The sequence below is a fragment of the Oncorhynchus tshawytscha genome, linkage group LG02, assembly GCF_018296145.1.
Source record: "Oncorhynchus tshawytscha isolate Ot180627B linkage group LG02, Otsh_v2.0, whole genome shotgun sequence".
In the NCBI taxonomy this organism is placed as follows: Eukaryota; Metazoa; Chordata; class Actinopteri; order Salmoniformes; family Salmonidae; genus Oncorhynchus; species Oncorhynchus tshawytscha.
Window position 1 is genome coordinate 70078106 of NC_056430.1, and position 19267 is coordinate 70097372.

The 19267-nt window shown below is 45.1% G+C and overlaps 2 protein-coding genes across 9 annotated transcripts in view; both read right to left on the bottom strand.

The window, feature by feature from the left end:
• Nucleotides 1–11497, bottom strand: part of LOC112234945 (regulating synaptic membrane exocytosis protein 1-like) — a 51576-nt gene extending 40079 nt beyond the window's left edge. For 6 of the 8 annotated variants that reach the window (XM_042303788.1, XM_042303782.1, XM_042303791.1 and 3 more), the window contains exons 1-8: nucleotides 10938–11497; nucleotides 5751–5791; nucleotides 5079–5189; nucleotides 4320–4419; nucleotides 3577–3700; nucleotides 3318–3374; nucleotides 2909–2955; nucleotides 2681–2796 (exon numbers count right to left, since the gene is read on the bottom strand). In XM_042303788.1, coding sequence (XP_042159722.1) covers nucleotides 2681–2796; nucleotides 2909–2955; nucleotides 3318–3374; nucleotides 3577–3700; nucleotides 4320–4419; nucleotides 5079–5189; nucleotides 5751–5791; nucleotides 10938–11403 — 1062 coding nt within the window. In that variant the 5' untranslated portion in view covers nucleotides 11404–11497. The remainder of the gene's footprint in view (nucleotides 1–2680; nucleotides 2797–2908; nucleotides 2956–3317; nucleotides 3375–3576; nucleotides 3701–4319; nucleotides 4420–5078; nucleotides 5190–5750; nucleotides 5792–10937) is intronic. The other 2 variants (XM_042303807.1, XM_042303804.1) reach the window with 1 other exon arrangement.
• Nucleotides 11498–13082: 1585 nt separating this feature from the next.
• LOC112234944 (regulating synaptic membrane exocytosis protein 1-like) overlaps nucleotides 13083–19267 on the bottom strand; it is a 65117-nt gene continuing 58932 nt past the window's right edge. Inside the window, exon 3 of the mRNA XM_042305404.1 lies at nucleotides 13083–13376. Within this exon, the coding sequence (XP_042161338.1) occupies nucleotides 13083–13376 (294 nt within the window). The remainder of the gene's footprint in view (nucleotides 13377–19267) is intronic.

Genomic DNA, 19267 nt, shown 5'->3' on the forward strand with positions numbered 1-19267 from the left:
TCCAGTATAGTCCAGTATAGCCCAGTACAGTCCAGTATAGTCCAGTACAGTCCAGTGTAGATCCAGTATAGCCCAGTACAGTCCAGTATAGTCCAGTACAGCTCAGTGTAGATCCAGTACAGTCCAGTATAGTCCAGTGTGGATCCAGTACAGTCCAGTATAGTCCAGTGTAGATCCAGTATAGTCCAGTGTCGATCCAGTATAGTCCAGTGTAGATCCAGTACAGTCCAGTATAGTCCAGTATAGATCCAATACAGTATAGTCCAGTACAGTCCACTATAGTCCAGTACAGTCCAGTATAGTCCAGTACAGTCCAGTGTAGATCCAGTACAGTCCGGTATAGTCCAGTCAAGTCCAGTACAGTCCAGTATAGTCCAGTAATAGTCCAGTAATCGTCCAGTAATAGTCCAGTATAGTCCAGTAATAGTCCAGTATAGTCTAGTAATAGTCCAGTATAGTCCAGTATAGTCAAGTAATAGTCCAGTATAGTCCAGTAATAGTCCAGTAATAGTCCAGTATAGTCCAGTAATGTCCAGTAATGTCCAGTATAGTCCAGTAATAGTCCAGTATATAGTCCAGTATAGTCCAGTAATAGTCCAGTATAGTCCAGTAATAGTCCAGTAGTAGGCCAGTATAGTCCAGTAATAGTCCAGGATAGTCCAGTAATAGTCCAGTAATAGTCCAGTAATAGTCCAGTATAGTCTAGTAATAGTCCATTAATGTCCAGTATAGTCCAGTAATAGGCCAGTAATAGTCCAGTAATAGTCCAGTATAGTCCAGTAATAGTACAGTATAGTCCAGTAATAGTCCAGTATAGTCCAGTAATAGTCCAGTATAGTCTAGTAATAGTCCAGTAATAGTCCAGTATAGTCCAGCAATAGTCCAGTATAGTCCAGTAATAGTCCAGTAATAGTCCAGTAATAGTCCAATATAGTCCAGTATAGCCCAGTACAGTCCAGTATGGTCCAGTACAGTCCAGTACAGTCCAGTAATGTCCAGTAATGTCCAGTATAGTCCAGTAATAGTCCAGTATATAGTCCAGTATAGCCCAGTACAGTCCAGTATAGTCCAGTATAGTCCAGTACAGTCCAGTACAGTCCAGGAATGTCCAGTAATGTCCAGTATAGTCCAGTAATAGTCCATTATATAGTCCAGTATAGTCCAGTAATAGTCCAGTAATAGTCCAGTAATAGTCCAGTGTAGATCCAGTACAGTCCAGTGTAGATCCAGTACAGTATAGTCCAGTACAGTCCAGTATAGTCCAGTACAGTCCAGTGTAGATCCAGTACAGTCCGGTATAGTCCAGTCAAGTCCAATAAAGTCCAGTATAATCCAGTAATAGTCCAGTAATAGTCCAGTAATAGTCCAGTATAGTCCAGTAATAGTCCAGTATAGTCCAGTAATAGTCCAGTATAGTCTAGTAATAGTCCAGTAATAGTCCAATATAGTCCAGTATAGCCCAGTACAGTCCAGTATAGTCCAGTATAGTCCAGTAAGAGTCTAGTAATAGTCCAGTATAGTCCAGTAATAGTCCAGTAATAGTCCAGTAATAGTCCAGTATAGTCCAGTAATAGTCCAGTATATAGTCCAGTATATAGTCCAGTATAGTCCAGTAATAGTCCAGTATAGTCCAGTAATAGTCCAGTATAGTCCAGTAATAGTCCAGTAATAGTCCAGTAATAGTCCAGTATAGTCCAGGAATAGTCTAGTATAGTACAGTAATAGTCCAGTAATAGTCCAGTAATAGTCCAATATAGTCCAGTATAGTCCAGTAAAGTCCAGTAATGTCCAGTATAGTCCAGTAATAGTCCAGTATATAGTCCAGTATATAGTCCAGTATAGTCCAGTAATAGTCCAGTATAGTCCAGTAATAGTCCAGTAGTAGGCCAGTATAGTCCAGTAATAGTCCAGTATAGTCCAGTAATAGTCCAGTAATAGTCCAGTATAGTCTAGTAATAGTCCATTAATGTCCAGTATAGTCCAGTAATAGTCCAGTATAGTCCAGTAATAGTCCAGTAATAGTACAGTATAGTCCAGTAATAGTCCAGTATAGTCCAGTAATAGTCCAGTATAGTCCAGTAATAGTCCAGTAATAGTCCAGTATAGTCCAGTATAGTCCAGTAATAGTCCAATATAGTCCAGTATAGTCCAGTAATGTCCAGTAATGTCCAGTATAGTCCAGTAATAGTCCAGTATATAGTCCAGTATATAGTCCAGTATAGTCCAGTAATAGTCCAGTATAGTCCAGTAATAGTCCAGTAGTAGGCCAGTATAGTCCAGTATATAGTCCAGTAGTAGTCCAGTAATAGTCCAGTATAGTCCAGTAATAGTCCAGTAGTAGGCCAGTATAATCCAGTAATAGTCCAGTAATAGTCCAGTAATAGTCCAGTATAGTCTAGTAATAGTCCATTGATGTCCAGTATAGTCCAGTAATAGTCCAGTAATAGTCCAGTATAGTCCAGTAATAGTCCAGTATAGTCCAGTAATAGTCCAGTATAGTCCAGTATAGTCCAGTAATAGTCCAGTAGTAGTCCAGTATAGTCCAGTCATAGTCCAGTATAGTCCAGTAATAGTCCAGTATAGCCCAGTAATAGTCCAGTAATAGTCTAGTAATAGTCCATTAATGTCCAGTATAGTCCAGTATAGTCCAGTGTAGATCCAGCATATATCCAGTACTCACAGAGAGCTGTCCAGGCAGGATGACGGGGAGGGCTCTGAGGGTAGCAGGGCTGGTGGGGGACATGACCGATATGGAGGGACGCTCCATCTTCTGAGACTCAAAGGAACTGGAGCCCGCTGACAGGGGAAAGAACCAGGATGTGAAAGACGGTATATTAACTGTATATTAACACCAATTAACTATGCCGTTTTGTTCATCAAGGAAAACCAAAGCTTTGTTGACACTTACTCGATTCTAAAGGAGGATGTGATGTTTCTGGAATTCTTGGTATGTCTCTGTAAAATGGGAGGAAGATTACATCAAATGTCTGCACAGACCTATGCAATAGTCACTGACCAACAGCCATCACCAACCTCCATTTGATACAGAGTGCCAGCACATACAATACCTCAATCGTATGTTTGTTTGTATCGAAAAGGAAAAACACAGACACGTACACAAACTGGGTGTTGGGTTAGAGAGCGGTAGTTCATACCCACACGGGGGAGAGACGTATGGGTTGAGAGAAGAGAGGGAACTTGCCTTATAAGGGTTTCTCTAAGGTCTAGGATGTTAGGGGTTACATCGGGGTTAGGCCACAGGGAAGGACTACCGTACGACATAGTGGTCACTATGTCCACATTAAGTATGTACTTACTGATACGCTCTATACACCTTTCTCAAGAAGTTATTGGAAATGATGCGGTGGATAGATCTTTTAGGTAAAGAAGACAATGGCCGTCAACATTTCACTTCAAAATTAGAAATAGTCAGAAAAGGGCCCACAACAGTCGCAATATAGTAATAATAGTCCAAAATGGCAAACGCAGTGCAAAATAGTCGCACAATAGTTGCAGTGTATCGCACAACGATTCCAAAATGGGAATTTAGCATTTCACACAGGAAGTCAGTCTTACCCAATAGGCCTTGAGACAACTATTTCCACTTGAGGCTCCGCCTTGGATTCCAGAATGATGTTGTACACTTCCTTCTTGGTTGCTCCTGGCAACGACTTCCCGTTCCACTGCAGTACCTCATCACCTGGAAAACAGGAAACAAGATTAAAACAGCTGATTCATGGGTAAGCATGGAGCCTAGGTTAAAGATAACAAAGGTTAAGGCAATGTAATAATTCCTTGCAGAAGTGTTAGAAAATAAACAAAATCATTGGACCAGAGCCGGAGTGAAAATGACTAGAAGTGAATGTTACCAGGTACAGAAAGTTCACCATCAAAGTGGAAAATAAACACAATCGTAGTGTACTCAGCAAACTAAAGCTGAATTGTTTAACTGTCATTCAATTTATTTTAAAAAAAAATCAAATTATCTACAGCCATTTTATTATTTGATGTCCCGACCACTGGTAACGTTTTCAAAGCCAATTCTGCAGAATCAGCAACAGCGCTGGTCAAATGAATGTGTTTGTTTTCTAACGCTGGCGCATGGAATTATTACGTTATCTTAATTAACCTCTATTTTTTCAACCTAGCCTGGCGCTTTACTGAACAACCTCTGTTCACAACACAAAGTGTTCAGGTAGAAATGGTAGATTTTCTCAGCTCAAAAAGAACACAGAGACAATCTCACAGAGCTCCCAGACTGACGACACTTCTCCACCAGATAACCCTGAATGTCTGAATGTTGTTTCCACGCTGCTTACCAGCTCGCAGGTGGCCAACAATGTCCGCCAGACTTCCTTTCTTGACTTTGGTGATGAAGGCCCCCAGTCTCCCTGTCTCTGTCATCTTCCCACCCACAACCTAGATGGGGAACAGAACACGGGCAGTTCAGACACAAGACCAAGAGCTCAGTACATAGAGATAACAGTGTAATTAAACACTGCCCCTTGTGTTCAGTGCCAGTATCACCAAATATCCTGGGAAGGTACAAGGTCAGTATTAAGGTATGACAATCTGGATACCGTCCCAGCCGAGTACAAATCTACAGCATGTCCCCATAGGTTCCTTTATTATATACTCCTGTGGATTGTACACTAGCATCACTTACATTTCAGTCATTTAGCAGACACTTATCCAGATCAACTTACAGGAGCAATTAGGGTTAAGTGCCTTGCGCCAGGGCACATCAACAGATTTTTTCCCCACACCTAGTTGGCTCGGAGATTCAAACCAGCAACCTTTCGGTTACTGGCCCAACGCTCTTAGCCGCGAGGCTACCTAATGTGGAGGTCAGACGTTAGAGTCCCGGGTGGCCTCAGTACATGGGGATACACAGTGGTTAGTGTGGTAGTTTTCCCAGACTTCCTTTATCATACACATCCTTTGACAATACACCATCACACATCTGAGCCTGGGTGCTCTGATGTCCTGCACCCAACGGTCTCAGTACACAATACACAGCAGTTAATGTGGTAACACTGTAGTGATTGAAAGGGATGCCGCTAGTGATTCCCTCTTACCTTTAACCCTAGTAAGGAGCCTGCCTCGCGGGGCATGGCCGACCTTTTGCTCAGAGTGATGCGTCCGATTAAGTGGTCGCCCTCCTTGGACGGCTGCCATGTCACTGGATGCTGTAGAGGGGGAGTCGGGGAGAGGGGGAGATTTAATTCCATCAGACAGAGAGAGAGGCAAAGAGGGAGAGACGGAGAGGGGAGAGTGGTAGAGAGGGGATATAGGTAGCGACAGAGAGGGAGAGGAGTGAGGGTAAGAAAGGTAAAAACAAGTTAGGGAGAGAAAGAGAAAGACAGAGAGTCTCTGCATCCCTTGTGAGGACAACTCTCCCACCCAGGCCAACTAGGAGGGACTTGCCCATCCACAATAAACACATACTATATCAATTTACACTCTAAACAATTATGTCTAGTCTGGACTGTTTCTAATGTTGCAAGAATCTATATTTAGTAATGAATTGTGGGTAGAGTACGCCCACACACTTACACAGACACTGCGGGGAATGAAACTAATAGGGCAGAATGTGTGTGTGTGCATACATGTGTGTGTGTGTGTGTCTGCGCGTGTGTGTCTATGCGTGCATTTGTGTGTGTGTCTGTGCGTGCGTGTCCTAGGGTGGTGAGTCTGAGTTGAGTCAGCTTAAGCAAAACCTAAATCTGTCACTTTCTCCTGAAACTTACATGCCACACAGCAGGATCCAGAGGATGGCAGTCCCAATCACCTGGAGAGAGAGCGAGAGAGCAATAGAGCGAGAGAGCGAGAGAGAGAGAGAGCGAGAGCGAGAGGTAGAGTGAGAGAGAGAGAGAGAGAGAGAGAGAGGTAGAGAGTAGAGAGATTGAGAGAGGCAGATAGATAAGATACACAGAAAGTGATAAAGAGAGTTAGAGATAGAGTTAGATGGACTCTGCATGCAGAATTCTGGAAAAAAATAATATTCACAAACACAAACAGACCCCACAGAGCCCCAGGACAGAAACACAATCAGACCCAATCAAATCATGAGAAAACAAAAATATAATTATTACACATTAGAAAGATTTTTTTTTAAACAGATCAAACTAGAATGCCAAACAGAGAGTACACTAAACAGTAGCAGAATACCTGCCCACTGTGACAGACCCAAAATTAAGGAAATCTATGTACAGACTCAGTAAGCATAGCCTTGCTATTGAGAAATGCCACCGAAGGCAGATCTGCCTCTCAAGAGAAGACAGGCTATGTGCTCACTGCCCACAAAATTAGGTGAAAGCTGCACTTCCTAACCTCCTGCCAAATGTATGACCATATTAGAGACACATACTATATTTCCCTCAGATTTCACAGACCCACAAAGAATTTGAAAACAAATCCAACTTTGATAAACTCCCATATCTATTGGGTGAAATACCAGTGTGCAATCACAGCAGCAAGATTTGTGACCTGTTGCCACAAGAAAAGGGCAACCAGTGAAGAACAAGCAAACCTATTGTCACGTTCTGACCTTAGTTACTTTATTATGTCTTTGTGTTAGTTTGGTCAGGGCGTGAGTTGGGGTGGGTAGTATATGTTCTTAATTACTATGTTGTGTTTTGTGTTTGGCCTGGTATGGTTCTCAATCAGAGGCAGGCGTCGTTCATTGTCTCTGTTTGAGAATCATACTTAGGTAGCCTGTTTTCCCCATTTTAGTTGTGGGTGATTGTTTTCTGTCTCTGTGTCTTCACCAGACAGAACTGGTTTTCGTTCGTTCTCCCTGTTATTTTGTTTTTTGTGTTCAGTGTCAATAAATCTCAACATGGACACGTACCACGCTGCATATTGGTCCGATCCTTCATACTCCTAGTCAGAGGAAGACGAATCTCGTTACACCTATATTTGTGTTTATTTATTTTCCCTTTTGTACTTTAACTATTTGCACATCATTACAATGCTGTATATAGACATATGACATTTGAAATGTCTTTATTCTTTTGGAACTTTTGTAAGTGAAATGTTTACTGTACATTTTTTATTGTTTATTTAACTTGTGTTTATTATCTATTTCACTTGCTTTGGCAATGGACACATGTGTTTCCCATGCCAATAAAGCCTGTTAATTGAAATTGAATTGAGAGAGAGAGAGAGAGAGAGAGAGAGAGAGAGAGAGAGAGACAAGATAAACAGAAAGATAGAGAGAGTTAGAGATGGAGAGAGTTAGAAATGGAGAGAGAGAGAGAGAGAGAGAAGATAAACAGAAAGATAGGGAGAGTTAGAGATGGAGAGAGTTAGAAATGGAGAGAGAGAGAGAGAGAGAGAGAGAGAAGATAAACAGAAAGATAGGGAGAGTTAGAGATGGAGAGAGTTAGAAATGGAGAGAGAGAGAGAGAGAGAGAGAGAAGATAAACAGAAAGATAGGGAGAGTTAGAGACAGAGAGAGTTAGAGATGGAGAGAGAGAGAAAGAGATAGAGAGAGAGAGGATAAACAGAAAGATAGAGAGAGTTAGAGACGGAGAGAGTTAGAGATGAGAGAGAGAGAGAGAAAGAGAGAGAGAGAGAGAAGATAAACAGAAAGATAGAGAGAGTTAGAGATGGAGAGAGTTAGAAATGGAGAGAGAGAGAGAGAGAGAAGATAAACAGAAAGATAGGGAGAGTTAGAGACGGAGAGAGTTAGAGATGGAGAGAGGGAGAGAGAGAGAAAGAGAGAGAGAGAGAGAGGATAAACAGAAAGATAGAGAGAGTTAGAGACGGAGAGAGTTAGAGATGGAGAGAGAGAGAGAGAGAGAGAGAGAGAGAGAGAGAGAGAGAGAGAGAGACAAGATAAACAGAAAGATAAACAGAAAGATGGAGAGAGTTAGAAATGGAGAGAGAGAGAGAGAGAGAGAGAGAGAGAGAGAGAAGATAAACAGAAAGATAGAGAGAGTTAGAGACAGAGAGAGTTAGAGATGGGGAGAGAGAGAGAGAGAGAGAGAGAGAGGTAAAAGCTAAAACGAGAAAGTCAGTTCCAGTCTCCGTCAGACAAAGTCAACTCAGTCCAACACACCAGGAGACAAGGGGACAAACTGGGACCTTGTCTGTCTGTCGCCCAACTCTCATTACCAGCCCTACTGACAGATGGTGGCGAGACAGAGAGACTGGAGAATGGCCACACTTCAGTCCAGACCAGCTCTACCCATCGACCCAGTCCCACACGTCCTCCAAAGCCTCCTACATCCTTCAAGGCCTCATCCACCCTTTTATGTCTTCAATGAATGACGTCAACAGAATAGCAGGATGAAATTAGATGGGGACTTTGGTGTGTGACTTTAGAAACAGGGACAAGTCCCTGAACCTACAGGTCCATAGCCAGCTTGGACACTGATCAGAGACGTGTGTATAAAGAGCTAAGGGAAAGTAAGTGGTCAGGAGAGGAGGGAGGAAGTAGGGGTTAAAGTTGAGGGGTGCAACTCAACTGTTTGCTGATTCGAAAGTGAGATCTAAAAAATGTGAAGCGCAATGGGGGAACTACTTCGAAACGTTCCTGCTGACTCCTCGATTCAGAGTGCTGACGGTTCCCTTTTCTGTTTTTAGCAGATGAATATTGGACATCAGATCACACGATCTGGAGCACTTCTTTTCTGGGTGCGAAACTAACAGGCTAATAATAATTACCGATGAGGAATGTTTAGCTATTCAAAGTCAACATCTACTGGATGTACCTGTAAAAACTCAGGTCACATGGCCACAGTTACAAAAACATAGAGAAACTGGAGACGATCCCCTCTCATCCTGAATCTATTTCTATTAATAGGGATAAATCTGGTCAATGTTAGAGGCTGATCCAGGTTCAGATTTGACTTGACCCTGACCCTGTAGTAAGGTCAGACATCAATGCTGCAGGTTTTACACTAATCTGACAGGAATTGACAACCCTTCTGTGAATAATGTATTTATAATGTATTTGATCCATAACAATGTATCACGGTGTTATTATATACATGATACTGTATATTATAGTGTTCTATTTAATTCTGTGATTTGACCTGAAGGAGGTCATCAGGAGGGCATCGCAGATGGATAGGCCTACACACACAAACACACACTGTCTAAAAACACATTGAAGAATTTGCATCAACACTAAAATGAACCTTAGGTCTGATTTCTCCTGTCATTTCCTCCTTACTATATTATCTTCCACAACTTGACATCTTTGAGGAAGCCAACCAATCAGATTGGCTGAATCTCCACTCCCTCCTTTAACTGTAAACAGCAAACTCTTATCTCATTAACAATCCCAAAATACACTCTTAGCTCCTAAATCAATCCCAAATGCATCTTTAAATAGATTCTTAATTCCATAAAGGTGTCCTCCTTGGGCATTTTATAAAGGCCCTAGTTAATCTTGCAAAATATAGCCTGCATCAGGAGCGTATTCAAACTGCTAACCTCCCAACAAGATATTAGATGACTTGGCATTAATGTTTTACTATCTCATTTGCCTGGTTTGATTGCAACAGTAAATCTGTCTCGCAGGTCTACTAAATAGCATGTAAAGTAGGTTTGGGGTGTATCTGTACCCTCGCTTACAATTTGGAGCCGTTCAAGTGTATCACTGTAAATGAAAAAAAAAACACGCAACAACCCGGAAGTTGACCGAAACGTCTCGTTGTGAGGTTTTAGATTAACCAACCACATATCCATCTACACCATCAATCCTTTATCCCAAAAAGAACAGAACGAAACCGTATTTACTGGACATGCGTTGTCCTCGTGAACCCAGGCTTTTACACGGCTGAGTTACACTTCACATAGCTACATTTAGCCTTTAGCCTGGTCCCGCCTCAGAATTTGTTTACCGCGGACAACATCAAATGTAAATCCCATGCTGGATTTGGGACTGGCCTACTCCTGAAGTAAACACTGCTAAACACTTGCTAGCTACGACAGCTAACTTTCGAACTATTTCTCCCGCCTGTCGCCCCCCGTTAAACACCCTATTCCCATGTGTTAACCTAATCTGATCATCTAATTTGGGATTGGGATTGGCCCGGAGCGACCAGTGGTGGTGGTTAGTGGTGAGTGTGATGAGTGCACAGATAAACAAAATGACAACCGTCGTCATGGCATCCTCCGTCGACAAGCTAACTGCTAAAATAGCATAGCCTTATTTAGTCAAGAAGAGTGAATTGCAAAGCTGTTGCGGGCCGGTGTGAGCAAACGAGAAGCCAAAACTGAACATGCGGCTGGCCACAATGGTGACACCCAAACTCGATTATATTCTATCCGTTAACAGCAGGATGCAGCCGGTGTTTTGGCGGGGAAGCTTTACGTAGCGTTAGCCGCACTAGCCACTGACCTAATTCTGCCAAATCTGCTGGCCTAAATCACAGGACGTTTCCTAAATAAAAGAGAGCTGTCCTGTTCCAGGACGGGAAGCAATAGGGTTTGGCTTCAGCGGTGTGGATGAATGACAGTGTTGTTCCGAGTCAAGGCCATAGCACATTATAGGCAGGGAGATGCAGCCCCAGTAAACTTTGACATTTACATTTAAATTCTTTATTTTGATGGAAACCTAGAGCAAAGCGATTTTGATAATAACAAAAAAGTTAAGAGAATATTGCATTAGTAGCGACACCCAGGTGACCATAAAACCATAAAACCATAAATTCTAACGAAAGTTTGATCATTCCACCAATGTCGAAATCTCTGACAATCTCTGACAATACTGACACAAAACCAGCTAATATAGATGATTCGATCTGATAGAAAACTGAAGAATCAGACCTTTCTCGCTGACACTCTCCATACAGGTAGCCAAAACACCAACTCACCACAGATTTGATAATTCTTCCAATGTTAAAATATCTGAATGCATGACCAATCATATAGACATGAGAAGAGCTATCAGAGAGAGAGAGCGAGAGATTACTTCTGACCTTTTTCACTGACGCTCTCCATGTCCACGTCCTCACAGCTGGTGTACTCTGGCGTGGAGGCGCCCTCCTCCTCTGAGCTGCTTATAGACATCTGCCTCTTGTTGACGCCCCGTTTGCTCTTGTAGGGCCTGGGTGGGGGCGGCCGCAGCGACTCCGACTGGTCCGAGCTCTGGGAGTCCTTCCGCAGCAGGCTGTCCCCGGACTTCTCCCTCCTAGCCTTGTGCATCATGGCTGCCTGGGAATTGGGGTCCAGTTGGCTGGGGTGGGGTCCCTTAGGGGGATCCCAGCCTGCTGGGGGTGGGGGTCCTTGGTGGGGGTGAGGAGCACCAGGATGGGGGCCCGTTCGTGGGCCACCACCGGATGGTTGAAGGGGTCCGTGGTTCTGGTTCTGTTTGAGGAGGGGGGGACCTCCCTGGGGTCCCTGCCCAATTCCGCCACCCCCACCACCCCCCACGGTCCTGTCCATGGAGTAGGTGCAGTGGTTCTCCAAGGATGCCTTGCGGTCCGGTTCTCCACCAACCCCACCGCCGCCCCTCCGGAGACGATTCTCAGGCACATCCCCCATGTTCCCTCCCCCTCCTCCCCCGCCCTCCAGCCCCACCTCATTGATGGCGTTGTTGCTGTGGCGCCGCTCGTGGCGCACCTTCGACACCTTGGCGTGCATGCGCATCTCCTGCTCCTCCTTCTGCGGCTTGACCGGGTAGCGCGCCAGGTTGGGGTCGCTGCGGTAACGCGTCTGGAACTCCTCCTCCTGGCGCCGCTTGCGCTCCAGCTCATCCTCCTCCGGGGGGCGTCTCCGGAGGTCGGGGCGATTTCCTTGGTCGCCGCCGTCGGGGTAGTCATGGGAGCGGACCTTCTCCAGGTGCCGGCCGTCCCGCCAGTCTATGTCCCCGGGACCGCAGAACTCCTCCTGGGAGGCCACGGTCTGAAGCTTCCCTGGGGGTCCCCGGCCTCCTCCACCACGACCAGGACCACCAGGCTTACCGTTCTGTTCATGGAGGGACACAGGTCTTTTCCTGAAGAGAAGGGTGACCATAATGGACATTGATATAACATTACACACTTGTTGTTTTGTTAACATAATACCATGTAGTAATATAACAATAAAGCCTACTCAGATATACTGGACAAATTATGGTCAGTACCAGTTATTACTGGTTGAATGAAAGCAATGATGATAAAGACAGGGAAATAATTCCAAATGGAGGAATATGTACGGAACTAAAATGAGATTCTATTTCCATGGGAAAATGTTCCTACTGATGGTTAACCTGGGTATGGATCATCCAACAACAGTGTGGAAGAGGGCCAGCATTTTGAGTGATGCATTCAGGCTGGACCGAAATGGACTCACCCATTAGATGCAAAACAAAATATATTAATCATGGACCTTTCAAGAATAAAACATGCAACCCAGCATCTGCTTTGGCTATAAGCTTGGACAGCGCTATTTTTTATTTTTTTGATCCAGTGGGGATTAAATAATCAAGTGCTGCAACCCATATACCACAACACACACCGAAAATGGGTCACTCCCAACATCAGAGGATTTGAGTTCCTGTCAAACGCGGAAAAAAAGATGACCAAAGTGTGTCCAATGTTGAACGAGACAAATGAGGCTGCATGTGTAAACTGACGGCGTCAACAAGACCCTGTTAGACAAAACGGGAAAGGACTAACCTGTACACGACTCAACTGTACAACAATAATAATAAAAAAAGACCCAATATAAAAACGACAATATCATCTAAAAGAAGCCCAGGTCAAGATACTCAATACCTAGACTCTGATACAGTCCCAAAATGTTTTGCATGTCAGCAATCAAGTTCTCAAGATAGAGGACTTTCAAAAAGCTCATTCTAACTTGCCACATCATCATGATGATGCAAAACGCATCTTATGAAGTAAAAAAACAACAACCAAAAGATACTTTTCGAGTGGATTGTTCCTTTAAGTGTCTAGAATCAAAGGGATTAAGGGGAGGTGATAATAGTAGAGTGGATGATAGATAGATAGATAGATAGATAACCAATACAGTGACGTAGACTCTGGTTTGAGCCTCTACAGACAGAGAGGTGAAAGCAGGGGTTGTGAGAGGACAGGTGAAAGTGTTTAAGGGATTAGAGCCTTTGTGTCCACGATGTCCTACTTGTCTCGTGGTGGTTCGCTCCGAGCGCGTGACGCCGGCATGGTGTCCAACACTCCCTTGGCCGGTAACGTTGGCGGATGATGCGTTCCGTCGGGCGCCGCCCCAGCGTTACCGCTGGAAGAGGGAGGGGCCTGGGACCTGGAGCGGAGTAGCTTCCTGTCACCCCCCGTGGGCGGGGCGTTCAGGCCGCCATCCAGGCTCATCTGCCTCGCCCCCGGCCCCGAAAACCATTCTCCCGATTTGGTGAGGATCTCCTGTTGCTTACGGCACAGGTTGCATACCCACATTACCTACAGGGGTGAAGGAGGAGAGGAGGAGGTTAGATATTATATACATGTACAGTATGCAGTAGTAGCCTGTATCTATAGAGAGAAAGAGAGCATGGTCAATTCCATTTCCGATTCCTATTTTCTTAATTGAAAAGCAAACCCTGAATTGACTGAATTGAAATGGAATTGACCCTAACATTGTCTCTTAGACAGAGAATGTATAATATTATGCAATACCTCAATACTATAGTCATCTAATTCTATTTCTATGAGTTTAGCATCAGAAGACTCGTGGGGTTGCAGATGTTGTCATATATCCATTGCGGTCCACTTTTTACGGAACTGTCATCTGTAGTCCATGTGCAAAACAGATTCAGTAGTGAGGCACTGAAATGTTAGCTTAGCTTGGAGTATTTTAGCTTGGAGTATTTATCTTGGAGTATTTTAGCTTGGAGTATTTTAGCTTGGAGTATTTTCAACAGACAACAGGTCATTGTTATACAGGCATGGGAAGGGCAGGACTGGCGACAGAACTACAAACAGGCACAGACAGATAGAGGATCTTAGTAAGACACAAGCAAGTATTAGTCACAGGGTTATGTTCTTTCTCATGTTTTATTTTAGTCTCTTGACTCTGATTGAGTATTGGTGATAGCTCATCTGTCAGACAGGGGATCAAGGTTCCTTAAAATACCCTAGAACCTCCTCTCCCCCACGCTCCCCCTCCCTCCCCACGCTCCCCTCTCCCCCCCCACGCTCCCCCTCCCCTCCACGGTCCCGCCTCCCTCCCTCCCTCCCCCCCTCCCTCCCCACGCTCCCCCATGCTCCCCCTCCCCTCCACGGTCCCGCCTCCCTCCCCACGCTCCCCCTCCCCCACGCTCCCCCTCCCCCACACTCCCCCTCCCCCTCACGCCCCCCCCCCCCTCCCCCCACGCTCCCCCTCCCTCCCCACGCTCCCCCACCCTCCCCACGCCCCCCACGCTCCCCCTCCCTCCCCCACGCTTCCCCCAACGCTCCCCCTCCCTCCCCACGCTCCCCCTCCCCCCCCACGCCCCCCCAGATGAAAAAGTTAAGGCCACATGGTTGCAGATATGGAGGGAGACAGAGTGCACAGTTTCACTATGTTCATTCTCCATGGAAAACTGGGCCTGGCCTGATATCCCAACATACACTGAGTAGACAAAACTCTTTCCATGACATAGACTGACCAGGTGAATCCAGGTGAAGACTATAATCCCTTATTGATGTCACTTGTTAAATCCACTTAAATCCACTTAAATCCGTGTAGTTGAAGGGGAGGAGGCAGGTTAAGCCTTGAGACAACTGAGACATGGATTGTGTATGTGTGCCATTCAGAGGGTGAATGGGCAAGATAAAATATTGAAGTGCCTTTGAACGGGGTATGGTAGTAGGTGCCAGGCGCACCGGTTTGTGTCAAGAACTGCAACACGCTCAACAGTTTGAGGCTGTTAAGGATGCAACTCAATATTAGGAAGGTGTTCTTAATGTTTTATACACTCATTGTAGGTTACAATGCCCTCTGTGAAATATCACAGCATTACACATTACACTTACACATTGAGATAAGGAAATATCTCAATGTGTATCGCAAATTTGTAATAATACTGTTACCACTAGAGAAAATGCAACATATTCTACAAGGCTACAAATGTAGTAAAGGTGATCTAATATGAACGCAGTATCTAGTTAAACAGAGTAGGCTTGATATGGATGGGATGTCGTTGCCATGGAGAAAGCAGTAGCTTGTTGCCTATGGTGGACAGGGCTGTTAATCTCCCACAGCGGATGATGGTACAGAACATCAACTGGCCAAAAAGGACAGCCAGCTACAATATCCACCATCCACCAAAAGCTATTTATCGTTCCACAACAGGTTCCCAGAAGAACATTCCTAATTCAATAACTGGTTACAGTATAGGCCCTGAAGAAAAGACGTAAATCAAAGCTAGGAAATTGACAACAATATCTGAACTTAACACTGTGGAAGACCATGATTTGAGAGGACAAGTCACAGATGTACAGGGACATCTACTGATTGCTCTTCACAATAGGATAAAATAAAACTTTTTCATGATTTAACTAGGCAAGTCAGTTAAGAAGAAATTCTTATTTTCAATGACGGCCTAGGAACAGTGGGTTAGGAACAGTGGGTTAACTGGTCTAGGAACAGTGGGTTAACTGGTCTAGGAACAGTGGGTTAACTGGTCTAGGAACAGTGGGTTAACTGGTCTAGGAACAGTGGGTTAACTGGTCTAGGAACAGTGGGTTAACTGGTCTAGGAACAGTGGGTTAACTGGTCTAGGAACAGCGGGTTAACTGGTCTAGGAACAGCAGGTTAACTGTCTAGGAACAACGGGTTAACTGGTCTAGGAACAGTGGGTTAACTGGTCTAGGAAAAGTGGGTTAACTGGTCTAGGAACAGTGGGTTAACTGGTCTAGGAACAGTGGGTTAACTGGTCTAGGAACAGTGGGTTAACTGGTCTAGGAACAGTGGGTTAACTGGTCTAGGAACAGTGGGTTAACTGGTCTAGGAACAGCGGGTTAACTGGTCTAGGAACAGCAGGTTAACTGTCTAGGAACAACGGGTTAACTGGTCTAGGAACAGTGGGTTAACTGGTCTAGGAAAAGTGGGTTAACTGGTCTAGGAACAGTGGGTTAACTGGTCTAGGAACAGCAGGTTAACTGGTCTAGGAACAGCGGGTTAACTGGTCTAGGAACAGCAGGTTAACTGTCTAGGAACAACGGGTTAACTGGTCTAGGAACAGTGGGTAACTGGTCTAGGAACAGTGTGTTAACTGGTCTAGGAACAGAGGGTTAACTGGTCCAGGAACAGTGGGTTAACTGGTCTAGGAACAGTGGGTTAACTGGTCTAGGAACAGCAGGTTAACTGGTCTAGGAACAGCGGGTTAACTGGTCTAGGAACAGCGGGTTAACTGGTCTAGGAACAGCAGGTTAACTGGTCTAGGAACAGCAGGTTAACTGGTCTAGGAACAGCGGGTTAACTGGTCTAGGAACAGTGGGTTAACTGGTCTAGGAACAGTGGGTTAACTGGTCTAGGAACAGTGGGTTAACTGGTCTAGGAACAGTGGGTTAACTGGTCCAGGAACAGCAGGTTAACTGGTCTAGGAACAGTGGGTTAACTGGTCTAGGAAGAGCAGGTTAACTGGTCTAGGAACAGCAGGTTAACTGTCTAGGAACAACGGGTTAACTGGTCTAGGAACAGTGGGTTAACTGGTCTAGGAACAGTGGGTTAACTGGTCTAGGAACAGTGGGTTAACTGGTCTAGGAACAGCAGGTTAACTGGTCTAGGAACAGCGGGTTAACTGGTCTAGGAACAGCAGGTTAACTGTCTAGGAACAACGGGTTAACTGGTCTAGGAACAGTGGGTTAACTGGTCTAGGAACAGTGGGTTAACTGGTCTAGGAACAGTGGGTTAACTGGTCTAGGAACAGTGGGTTAACTGGTCTAGGAACAGTGGGTTAACTGGTCTAGGAACAGTGGGTTAACTGGTCTAGGAACAGTGGGTTAACTGGTCCAGGAACAGCAGGTTAACTGGTCTAGGAACAGCAGGTTAACTGTCTAGGAACAACGGGTTAACTGGTCTAGGAACAGTGGGTTAACTGGTCTAGGAACAGTGGGTTAACTGGTCTAGGAACAGTGGGTTAACTGGTCTAGGAACAGCAGGTTAACTGGTCTAGGAACAGCGGGTTAACTGGTCTAGGAACAGCAGGTTAACTGTCTAGGAACAACGGGTTAACTGGTCTAGGAACAGTGGGTTAACTGGTCTAGGAACAGTGGGTTAACTGGTCTAGGAACAGTGGGTTAACTGGTCTAGGAACAGTGGGTTAACTGGTCTAGGAACAGTGGGTTAACTGGTCTAGGAACAGTGGGTAACTGGTCTAGGAACAGTGGGTTAACTGGTCTAGGAACAGTGTGTTAACTGGTCTAGGAACAGTGGGTTAACTGGTCCAGGAACAGTGGGTTAACTGGTCTAGGAACAGTGGGTTAACTGGTCTAGGAACAGCAGGTTAACTGGTCTAGGAACAGCGGGTTAACTGGTCTAGGAACAGCGGGTTAACTGGTCTAGGAACAGCAGGTTAACTGGTCTAGGAACAGCAGGTTAACTGGTCTAGGAACAGCGGGTTAACTGGTCTAGGAACAGTGGGTTAACTGGTCCAGGAACAGCGGGTTAACTGGTCTAGGAACAGTGGGTTAACTGGTCTAGGAAGAGCAGGTTAACTGGTCTAGGAACAGTGGGTTAACTGGTCTAGGAACAGCAGGTTAACTGGTCTAGGAACAGCGGGTTAACTGGTCCAGGAACAGCGGGTTAACTGGTCTAGGAACAGTGGGTTAACTGGTCTAGGAACAGCAGGTTAACTTGTCTAGGAACAGTGGGTTAACTGGTCTAGGAACAGCAGGTTAACTGGTCTAGGAACACGGGTTAACTGTCTAGGAACAACGGGTTAACTGGTCTAGGAACAGTGGGTTACCTGGTCTAGGAACAGTGGGTTAACTGGTCTAGGAACAGTGGGTTAACTGGTCTAGGAACAGTGGATTAACTGGTCTAGGAACAGTGGGTTAACTGGTCTAGGAACAGTGGGTTAACTGGTCTAGGAACAGTGGGTTAACTGGTCTAGGAACAGTGGGTTAACTGGTCTAGGAACAGTGGGTTAACTGGTCTAGGAACAGTGGGTTACCTGGTCTAGGAACAGTGGGTTAACTGGTCTAGGAACAGTGGGTTAGCTGGTCTAGGAACAATGGGTTAACTGGTCTAGGAACAGTGGGTTAACTGGTCTAGGAACAGTGGGTTAACTGGTCTAGGAACAGTGGGTTAACTGGTCTAGGAACAGTGGGTTAACTGGTCTAGGAACAGCGGGTTAACTGGTCTAGGAACAGTGGGTTAACTGGTCTAGGAACAGCGGGTTAACTGGTCTAGGAACAGTGGGTTAACTGGTCTAGGAACAGCGGGTTAACTGGTCTAGGAACAGTGGGTTAACTGGTCTAGGAACAGTGGGTTAACTGGTCTAGGAACAGTGGGTTAACTGGTCTAGGAACAGTGGGTTAACTGGTCTAGGAACAGTGGATTAACTGGTCTAGGAACAGCGGGTTAACTGCCTTTTTTCAGGGGCTGGATGACAGATTTTTACATTCTCAGCTCGGGGATTCGATGTTGCAACATTTCGGTTACAAGTCCAATGCTCTAACCACTAGGCTACCTGCCACCCCAATAATAATAAATATATACAAATGGTCTACTGTTGATAGAAATCATTGGTCAACTCAAGTCAGCTATTTGACCGTCCTACGAACAACAACCCCAAATGGAACAACATCAAAGAAAGGTTCCATACTCACATGTAGCCATGGCTACTGAAAATCGCCACCCTCCCAACGCACAGAAAAACAGATTTATCTCTTCTCCAGTGTATAATCCCACGGTCTAGAACGATGGTACAAATCCAAAATGGCGGGGAAGCTGTTGTTTAGAAGTCTTTGTTTGCATCCCAAAACGCAACCTTCTGTGAAACCTGCTCTTTGATGGAGGGTTGGTCGAATGGACAGTTTGTTTAGCAGTCTGCGTGCAGTTAGCTTTTTAGCGAACCGGCGCGCATCGTGCATACAGTACCCTGATTGAATCCTCTGTTTGGCTCCAGGCCACACTAATCTAAAGTAAATCAGCTGTGTGCAGCTGTGGCCCACAGCTGTCGAGCTGGACAAACACACACACATGCAGTTGTTCTAATACACACATCCACATATGTACAGTACATACAATCTCTCTCTCCCTCTCTCTCTCTCTCTCTCTCTCTCTCTCTCTCTCTCTCTCTCTCTCTCTCTCTCTCTCTCTCTCTTACTCACTCACACACACATTCTCTCTCTCTCTCTTACTC